We start from the raw sequence: 10,732 nt of genomic DNA, 5'->3' as shown, positions 1-10,732 counted from the left end.
GCTGTGAGCCTTCCAACCTTCTAAGTATTCCTTTATATGTGGTTCAGAGTTCTGGGACCATCCCCTGAGCCTGCTTGTTCGGGTATTCTGTGTTGTTGGCGGAGCTCTCTGCTATACGTCCACCGTATCCAGCATCTTGTTTGTTCTCCCCCAGTTGAGATCTTAAAAATGATGTTTGAAGCTGACTTGAGACCTGAAAAAATAGATCCAACTCTTTGCTCAAGAGAATCATTTAGTTTTCTGCTTGGCTTTCAACACTGATGGCATTATGATATGCTTGTTCCCAAGTGGACACTGGAAAGTTTTTTGTCTTTCACACAGCACTTTAAAGCAAATTAGACACAGTTAGATTTACCTTGAGTTTTCCAAGCTTTAATTCTTATATATGCAAATGCATGTGAAGGCAGGGTTTGCTGTCTAAAAGCCATTTTGATTTTAGATAGCAATGATTTTGTAGGCCATGAATATATGGAAACAAATTACTAGAAGAGCCTTTTCGTTCACAGTCCAGGGTTTATCTTACAGCACCACATTAGGAGTCCTTGTTCCAAGAATATCCCCAGAATGTCTTATCTTCTAGAACAGACTGTAAGCTCCATGAAGAAAGAATCCTGTCTTCTTTATGTAAGGCTGACTCCATTCAGAGCTATGCCTATAAATAGGTAGCTAAAACAGTGCAGCATTCTTAGTCCTCTGATTTCCATTTCTACTGTCATATGAAGACGTAGGGTCCAGTGGAAAGGTTTCTCTTCTCCCCTTACTGCAACAATCAAGTGTCTTCCATTTCCTCCTATAATTTCCAGTGTAGGGCTTGTGTCATTTTTATTTTATCTACTGGGCCTAGCCTAATACAATACCTAGCTCCTGCTGATGTTGTTAAATGCCACGGAATCAGTTTCAACTCATAATGACTACATATTAGGAGACTGTGAGCAAGACAATTTCAACAAGGTCCAGTTGAGCTCTTAAAAATGATGTTTGAAGCTGAGTAGAGTTTCTGAGAAGCAGTTGGTAGGTTTTGAACTGTTGACCTTGTGGTTAGCAGTCTATTGCTTATTCTACGGCGCCACACTAGGACTCCTGGCACATGATAAGTACTTAAATATTTGTTGTTTAAGATATATCAAAGGGAGCTCTTGTAGTATAGTGGTTATGAATTGGGTTGCTAACCTCAGGGTCAGCAGTTTGAAACAACCAGCTGTTCCATGGGAGAAAGATGAGGTTTTTTGTTCCAGTAAAGATTTACAGCCTCAGAAACCCAGTGCAGGGTCACTATGAGTTGGAACCAACTCCATAGCATATAACAACAACAACAAGAAGATATATCAATATTTTTTATCAGGGATTGGTGTTTAATATGGTGCCACCCAACCCTACTATTATTTTTAATGTTTTATTGTGAATTATGTGATGGTTTACATGGGAAAACTTTAGTTTTACATTCATCCTATTGTATGTCGTTTCATTGCCATGGTTATAAATCCCTCCATGCATCATCAACCAACCAAAGGATATAACCCTGCAAGCCTGTCCACCCCTTGTCATCAGCACACAGCCCCTGTCCCTCTCTGCTCCATCTCTCCATGTCCACCCCCCTGTCATCAGCACACAGCCCCTCTCCCTTTCTGCTCCATCTCTCCATGTCATCGTCTCTGCCTCCATCTCTGGCGTCACTGCTTCTCCAGGTAGGGTCCCACTCTCCGCTCTTCTCCCTTGATGGTCCCAGGGCCCTCCGCTCCTAGACTGCAAAGTCAATCACTCCTTTCCTTTTGCTACAAAACGTCCACCTTTACATTTCCAACTCTCAATCAGTCCTGATAGTAATTATTCACTATTGTACAAGGGACCCATCCCCATCTCCTTTCATCAGCCCTGCCCAGACAGATTAGCTACTACTCAGTGCAACCCTATTATTAACCAGACAATTTGAGGAATAATAATTTCTGACATTATTCTTTTGGTTCAAGTTCACCATCCACTCCTTGGAAACCCTACACAGGGTTGCTAAGAGTCAGAACTGACTCGACAGAACTTAACAATAACTTTTTGAAAATTTCTACTAAATCTATGATTTGACTCTCACAAGTCTTCTAGAGGAAGGGAGAGTAGATAACCATGAACACTGATGGTAGCTCTGCTGCTGTTTTTGTTAGAGGCTGTGACTCATAATGAAAGGAACACGGTGGGTCCTGTATCATTCTCAGTTAGGTGTCAGCCCATTGCGGCAGGCACTGTGTCAATCCATCATGCAGGGGTCTTCTTCTTTTTTGTTGACCTTTGTTAAGCATAATGTCCTTCTCCAGTGACTGGATCCTCCTGGTAACATGTCCAAAGTAGGAGAGACAAAGTGTCAACATCCTGGCTTCTGTGGAGCATTCTGGCTGTACTTTCTTCGGCACAGATTTGTTTGTTCTTCTGACAGTCCATGGTGCTTTCAATAAACTTCTCCAACACCATAATACAAATGTATGTTGTTGTTAAACTGTACAGGGTTTGTTGTTGCTGTTGTTAAGTGCCATGGAGTTGGTTCCGACTCATAGCAACCCTGTACAGGGTTTCTCAGGAGCAGTTAGTGCGATTTTGCGGTTCAAACCGATCTTGTAGTCCAGTGTATTAACCCGGTTTTAAATCTTCACAGGAGCAAAAAATCTTGTCTTTCTTTTGATGTTGGCTGTGTTGTTGTTGAGTGCTATTGAACAGGAAAAGGTAAAAATCATCCACTGCCCTCTCCCACCCTGAGGCAAGCCAAAATGCTAATCAGGTCACCTAATGGGACCAATCCCCCTGGTTTCCCTCTGCCCTCAAACAGGTATGCAGCCTAGCCCCTCCCCCGGACTCTGACCCCATACAGGCCCTCCTTTTGGGGCTCAGAATCTGGAGAAATTAAAATTCGCTCCTCTGAGTCAGCTGGCTTAATAAAATCTGAAACTCTGCTTCATCTCTCCGAGTGGTCTTGGTTTCTTCATCCACAAATCTAAAGCTGCTGTAACATTGAGCTCCTTGACTGGGAAACCAACAGTGCTGGCCCCTTGAGCCAGCAAATCGGAGTCCGGGAGTGACTAATGGGGAGCTCCCCTCAGGAGATGAGACAGCACACCACCTCCACATTTGACACCTTCTTCCTCGGAGTGAGGGGGGAGTGGGGGTAGCCAGCCACCGCACCCACCTTTCCCAACTGGAATCAAAAGGAGAGGTAGAACCAGAGAAATCAGCCAAGACTTCTGGAACAGGTCTGTCCTAGGCCTGTCCCTATGGACAGAAGCGGAAGGCTGATCCCCTTCCAAGGCCTCACCTAGAGGCCTCAGTCAGGGATTCCCCAAAAGGGCGGGTGGAAGTGCCATAAACTGTGTCACTGGTTGAATGCAAGTGTGCATGTAACTGAAGTGTGGCTTGTCACACCCAGTCTGTACTGTTCCATGGCTCCTGCTACGGAATCTAAGTGGGCCCCAGAGCACTACATACACTTAAGTACAATGGGAGTTCTCATGGTGAGACCTCAGTCTTGGGATGTATGTTGATGGATTAAAAAAAAAAAAAAAAAGAATGGGAATTATGATTACGGAAAGTTTGTAAAATGGCCTTTGGCCTACACTTGATTGGATTCATTAGAACTTTGAGGTGGTATCTTGAGCCAGAATCTGAGTTGATACATTTGCATTTGAAAAGATATGCATGCCCACCCAGAAGTGTTGAAGATTTGTGAGTTTAAAAAAATAAAAAAGTCTGGATCTGTCTGTTGAATCTTTAATTGGGAGTCTTCGGCTCTGTGTCTCCTTCACTCACTTCCACCTTCACTTTGAGATCCCCTTTTGCTTTATTCAGAGTGTGCACATGGGGCATGGTAGACAGGAAGTACTTTCCTTAAAATGCCCCTCCTGTTTCTGTTAAGGTTAACTTCTGTATCTAAAATAAAATATAGGCCTCAAATCTGAAAAAAAAAGCATTGTAAAGTATAATTCTAACTGGTTTCTATATGGGTACAGCTTAGCCAGTGTACGATCTAGATGATGGAATAATAACCTTTGAATGGATCTGTAAAATTATTATACGATCTTACAGCTTGAATTATTAAACCACTGTCAGATTGTCAACTTGTTAGTAAAATTACTATTTTCTGTCCCGTATTTATGTTTAAGAAACTGAAAACAACCTGGAATTCCAAGAATATGTAAGTTATATCATGTATATGTACTACAATGCACTTACACTGCTAATATGAAAGCCAGGCAGAGGAAAAATGAATACAGATGAATATTAGGTAAAAACAGTTCTAAACAGGCCTGTACGTGAATATACAGAGATAGAAATGGTTACTTTGTGTGAAATACAGCTTTAGATTGTAACCTAGTCTTATTACAATCTTTGATACCCCAGCAGCTGCCATCAGAAAATTATAACAACCTAGTGAACCTGCCCGGCCATATTCAGCCACTGAGGAAAGCAATTTGGAAGTGATTTCTCTATATCATACCCTTCTAGGGACCCATTTCGGTAGAGGGCTACCCAGAACAGAGGCAAGGCAATCCCCCCTCTGCAGATGCCCACAGAATTGAATACGGAAGGGCAAGGTGCAGGATATTACTGGGCACATACTTCCTCTATCTTGGACTTGTTATATAGGGAAAATTCAAATCCTTCTTATTGAGATGTTGTTGGTCAGTGCTGCCGGGTTGGTTCTGACTCACGGTGACCCTTTGTGAGTTTTCTGAGGAGTTGCGGGTGGACTTGAACAGCTGCTCTTGGGGTTCAGATGGACTTGGGGGTCCAGAGCATTGACCCACAGTGTCACACTAGGATGACATAACCAAAATAACAAATTTAATAACCACTATTTTTGCTACCCATCATCCTAATTGGGCAGATATTCAGGCTCTGTTGACACTGCTCCTGACCAGGGATAAAAAATGCTGGTTTGAGATAAGACATGGGACGAAACAGCACGCATCCAAAAAAAACCTGAATAGGACCCTTACCCCAGGTAAGGCAATTCCTCTAGCTGACACAAATTAAAATCTAGGTGGGCCTGCCACGACTGGTGGTGGTGATGGTTATGTGCTATGGAGTTGGTTCCGACTCATGGTGACCCTGTGCAGGGCTTCCAAGGCTGTAAATCTTTGTGGGAGTGGAGAGCTATTCTTTGTCCCATAGAACACCTGGTAGTTTTGAATTGCTGACCTTGAGGTTCGCAGCCCGATTCGTAGCCACTATGCTACACTGGAACACTATAAAAGGTGCATTCTCAGAGGTCTGAAAAAGGGAATTCCTAAACCAAAAAACTTGAACCTGGTACAAGAAGTTCAGCAGAAGCCAACTGAGGACCCCTCTGAGTTCTTTAAATGAATCTACCAGGCTTACTATAAGTACACAGACCTTGATCCTGAGAACTCAGCAAATATCCAAATGGTTAACATGATTTTTTATCTCCCAGCACACCCAGGATTTTAGAAAGAAATGGCAGAAATTGGACAGGGTAATTGGCATGAATCCATCCAGCTGGTGGACATCACCTTCGACATATTTAACAGCCGAGAGCATGAGAAATCTCAGGCTGTAACTGTCCTCATAAAAGACCACTAGAGATGAGCCTGTGGGACCCCAGGGAGGAACCTGGAAAGGAATGAGAGCCTTAAGCAAGGACCCATGTGCTTATGCAAAAACCTGGACACTGAAAAAAATAAATGCCCAAACCTCAGGGGAGGATCTGGTAGAAAAAGCCATCCAACTCAACAACAAGTTTTGTTGTCTGCAGAAGACTAATGTCAGGGGGTAAGGGGCCCAGCATGATTTGACATCAACCTCTGCCATCCCTATTGCCCCTACCCGCAGGGCCTCAGCTGAAAATTCTAATGGGGACAGTGATGGTGACTGGGATCTCAGGGAAGCCTGAGGCCCAGTTCTTCCTGAAACCCCTGGACTGCTTCATCAGGGAAAAGAAAGTAACTGACGGGTCCGCTCACTGGGCCAGGACCTGCTTCCAGAGTTGCATGTTCAAACAGCTTTCTGAAACCAAAAGTCTGCAGATGGAGGTCCCTCATGAACAGGCCTGGTTATGACTGATTCACACTCAGGAAACCAGTCATATTGGCCTGAGGAGATCCACAATCAGGTATTACCCCCCTCCCTCCCCATGTGGACTAGTGGAACTCTGGGGAGAGCCAACAAGCATCCCCTGTCGAGGTCCGAAACTGACCATCCCACAGAAACCAATATCGTCTCAGAAAAGAGGCCAAGAAATTCATTCTGGCCAGCTCGTCCCGTCCCTATTAAGCCGTCTCCCTGCTGCTAAAGAAGGGAAGCCTATGGCTCACAACAGGACGGATAGGCAATAGCAGGTTATTTTATTGGACAATCTGAATATTATCCTGTGAATTATGGGGCAACTAAACCTGCCATTTCTACCATGATTGTGTAGAAATCATTGACCAAGTATTTTCCAGCCAACCTGACCTGTTTAACTGTATCTGGTGGACTAGATGTTGTTTGTGAACAGAAGTAGTTACATGGAAAAAGGGACTCGGATAGCAGGGTGTGTAATATGTAATCTTACAAGACTGGGTAGAGGCAATAGCCCACCTGCTGGGGAATCTAAGCTCAATAAAACACTGAACTGATTGCACTGATGAGGGCATTAGAAATGTCGGCAGGAAACACTGAATGTGTACCCAGAAGACTTTTGTAGAACTGGGGCAGAAGGATTTGAGAGAAGGGATAAAGAATGAAAAGCAGACTTGGAATTGTTCCGGTTTTGAGAAGTTAAAAGCTAAAAAGTAAATGGCTTTTATTAGAATGGTTCTGATCCTGTGACAACTAGCACTGGCTCTTCCTAAATGAATCCTAGAAATGACCCACTACAGGAATGATGCCCTGACTTGGTTCATTAGGCCCTGGCACTAGAACAAGAAATTTAAAAAAAAAAAAAAAAAAATTCATTCAGGAGGTTAGCTCTGACTGTTACCTGCCTCAAGAACAATCCCAAGACAGGCTGTCCTGAACCAATATTAAGGTAAACAACCCCCTGGAAATTAACAGGTGGATTTCATACAGATGGCCCAAGCTGGGGAACTAAATATTTGCTGTTTTTATTTTTGTAGACACCTTTTCTGATTAGGTAGAGATTTTCCCCCACCAGAACTAAGAACTTCAAAAACAGTGAAAATCCCCTTGAAGGAGATGACCTCCAAGTTTGGACTTCCAGAGGGTCCAAAGTGACAACAGAGCAGTAAACACCTACAGATGAAATGGAGATTGCAGTCAACGTGGAGGTTCAAGAAAATGAACCAGACTCTAAAGAGAAACAAATGATAAAACTGTTAGGAAACTTATCTACATTGGGACCAGGTGTTGCTTTAGCCCTGTTTCGAATTCACGTAGCCCCCGAGAAGCGGGCTTAAATTGAGCCCTTATAAGGTTGTATACAGTAAACCTTCCCAAGCAGCTTCCCTCAACCCTCTACCTGACCTCAGCCAACGTTTAAAGGCGCAGTGGTATGCACAACACCTCCACCACACACTTTCTATTATTTTGTAAAATTGCTTCCTTCCCTACAGGTAACCTGACCCCTTCCAGCCTGGAGGTCATACTCAGCTCAGAACTTGGAGAGATGGACCTGAAAACCAATTAGAGAAAAAAGTGGACTGGATCCTGGGAAATACTCCTTCTAGCCATGCTGTCAGCTGTCAAGTTAGCCAGACTCAACTTGGACACAATGGGACTCTCATAAGACATTATTCCTTTCTAAGGGATGAAAAACACTTGGGCCTATTTAGCTCAGAGCGTAATAAACGTATCTGATTTGTTTTTCCTTTTGGGAGGGCATCCAGAAGCATCTGCAAAGATTACTGAGGGCTGGAACAAGAAATTATCTTAAGCCCAGCAGTCAAGGTAGAAGGAGTCCCCACCTGGATTCACCATAGCAGGCTGAAGAAAGCCTTGTCTCCATGAGAAGCTGAAACTGACCCTACCAACCCTCCTAACATTGAGATGTATAACCCGCCCTGCTTCATCCACAAACCAGGAGCTGGCTGATCTACTCATGGCCGAAGCATGGGGATGTCCGCTGTGGGATTCATTTGAATTAGACTTTGGCGTGTGGGAAAGGGAGAAATCTGTGTAATCTATACACCCACACCACCAAGGTGGACCAAACAGTAACCACACTACTCTTCTATAGTGGCTATAAAAGAGAGGGCACCCTCCTAGGTAACTGAATCTATAACCCTTCTTGTGCATCAACAGACACAGATACTAAATGCCATCTATCAAAATAGATTAGCCCTAAACTACTTACCGGCTGCGGAGGGAGGAGGGGTATGCGAGAAGGTTAATGTTGCTAACTGCTGCATACAAGCAGATGACCAGAATCTGGTAATAGAAGACCTTGTAAAAATGTAGAAATTTGCCCATGTCCCTGTGCAAACCTGGAGTCCGTGGAACCCACAGAGTCTATGGGGAGGGTAGTTCTTCACCTTTACAGGGTTCAAGACCCTCGTGGGTGGGGTTTTATTTGGAATTAATCAGTCCATGCCTCCTCCCACTAGCAATCAGGGCCATGGGAATTGCCATTAGAACTAATCAATCGAAAGGGGTACCAACAATCCAAATCAATACCAAAATCCCCATTCCTTACATAGATGATGCCCCTGGGGAAAAGGTCCCAAAGGGCATCAAAGGGGGGAATGAACAGGAAAAGGTGAAAATCATTCACTGCCCTCTCTTGCCAGGAGACAAGCTAAAATGCTAACCAGGTCACCAAATGGGACCAATCCCCCTGGCTTCCCCCCTGCCCTCAAACAGGTATGCAGCCTGGCCCCTTCCCGACTCTGACCCCATACAGGCCATGTTGCCCTCCATTCGGGGCTCAGAATCTGGAGATTCTGGCTTAATAAAATAAAGTTAGCTGGCTTAATAAAATCTAAAACTCTCCTTCACCTCTCCGAGTGGCCTTGGTTTCTTCCACCATGAATCCAACACTGCTGTTAGATAGTGTTTAGAGTTGTATAGAGTTTCCAAGGAGTGGCTGGTAGGTTTGAACTATCGACCTTGCAGTTAGCAGTCCAATGCTTATCCTACAGCGCCACACCAGAACTCCATCCGATGTTGGCTATAGGATTATAAAATTTTAAATTATAATTTCTATTTTGCAGATGAAGATATTTGTTTCTGGGGAGCAGTTAAGATGGCTAAACCTTGAATTTAGCTCTCCAACCTTCAGGTTCAGTGCTCTTTCCATTAGAACAGGTTATTATTATTTTCATTCCTTAGGCAACTTTCAGGCCAAGGAGAAAGGGGTGAAAAAAATTAGAGCTGAAGGACCTTTGAAACACTTATACTTGAACAGTGAAGGAGGCACTGTGTTTAACTTCTATGTTAATTCTGACAACAGTCCCGAGAGGCGGTGGTGGTTATGTGCTGTGGAGTCGGTTCCGACTCAGAGCGATCCTGTACCGGGTTTCCGAGGCTGCAAATCTTTATGGGAGCAGAAACCCTCATCTTTCTCCCGTGAAACAGCTGGTAGTTTCGAACTGCTGATCTTGAGTTTCGCAGCCCGATTTGTAACGACTATGCTACCAGAGCTCCTTATCCCGAGAGGTAGTATTTAATTGTACACTGCAGGAATCCGAGGCTCAGTGAAGCGAATCCATTTGTCAAAGAAATCAGCAAAAGGGAGACCTCAGCTCAGTCTGACTCTAAGGAATAAACCCTTAACCGTGACACAGGCTTTTTCTTACCTATGAGCAATCAGAGACCAGACAGCTAAGTGATTTGCCCCAGGTCCCTCTGAGTTCTGGGGCCAGAACCTGGGCTTTTTGTAAGGAATCTTATGAAGTCTTTAGGGTTGCCTTTGACGTAACTGCCACTCTACAGGCAGAAAAGACCTTTGGTAAAACCATAAAGCTGATTAACTGAACAATATCGAAGCGTGTGCACTGAAGATCTATTCCCGACAACATGACAGGTAATTGGGTATGAAACCGCCAAGCGGATAAGGAACCTACAAGTCGTACAAACACGTGCGGAGCTGTGCGTAACTCTAGTCTCCGTCTCCCTAGTCCCGCCTCCACCCTGTTCCCAAGATCCACGAACGCAGCTCTGGGGGTCGAGCTCCGCCCCTACCTGGAAAGGCGCTGGCTCCACCTCCGGGGGCCAAGAACTCACAGGCAAGTTCTCGAGGCCGCACGCGACATCCTGCTGTTCAGGCTGAGCCTCAGGCTCCTCTTTTGAGACTGCTAATCCTAACGACTGCATCTTCACAATTTTCAGAAACATATCGCCCCTTAATGCCGCGCCTACCGCTGTGACCTTTTGAGTTTCGCAGATAATGCTGGGAGTTTTGCCCCATAGCCTCATGGGACTTGTAGTTTTTTGTTCGTGGTAGTGGCAAGGGAGGGCTACTAGTCCCTCAGCGTTTGTTGACGTTTTGGTCTGACTTCTTTTTGGTTTTGACCCCGATACAGTAATTACAAAACCATGTTAGGCACGCACGAAGAGTTGGGAATACAAAACAACAAACTAAATCTAAACACTGCTATCTTGTCGATTCTGATACTACACAGAACAGACTATAACTGTTCATTGTTAAGTGTCTTGTCATTTCTGACTTCCAAGGAGCAGCTGGTGAGTTTGAACTGCCGACTTTAGAACCAAGTCAACTTTAAGGTCGAGTGCGTATCCTATGGGGCCACACCAGGACTCCTGTGTCTGCTCCTTAGGGTGTTGGTTGTGTGCTGTGGAG

At 44.5% G+C, this 10,732-nt stretch overlaps 1 protein-coding gene across 1 annotated transcript in view; it reads right to left on the bottom strand.

Moving 5' to 3' along the window:
• The window catches only part of SETMAR (SET domain and mariner transposase fusion gene), a 24,257-nt gene extending 13,991 nt beyond the window's left edge, over nucleotides 1-10,266 (bottom strand). Inside the window, exon 1 of the mRNA XM_006868680.1 lies at nucleotides 10,114-10,266. Within this exon, the coding sequence (XP_006868742.1) occupies nucleotides 10,114-10,266 (153 nt within the window). The remainder of the gene's footprint in view (nucleotides 1-10,113) is intronic.
• Between the last annotated feature and the right edge of the window lie 466 nt (nucleotides 10,267-10,732).

This window comes from Chrysochloris asiatica, unplaced genomic scaffold (genome assembly GCF_000296735.1).
Source record: "Chrysochloris asiatica unplaced genomic scaffold, ChrAsi1.0 scaffold00121, whole genome shotgun sequence".
NCBI lineage: Eukaryota > Metazoa > Chordata > Mammalia > Afrosoricida > Chrysochloridae > Chrysochloris > Chrysochloris asiatica.
This window is presented reverse-complemented; position numbering and strand designations above follow the sequence as displayed.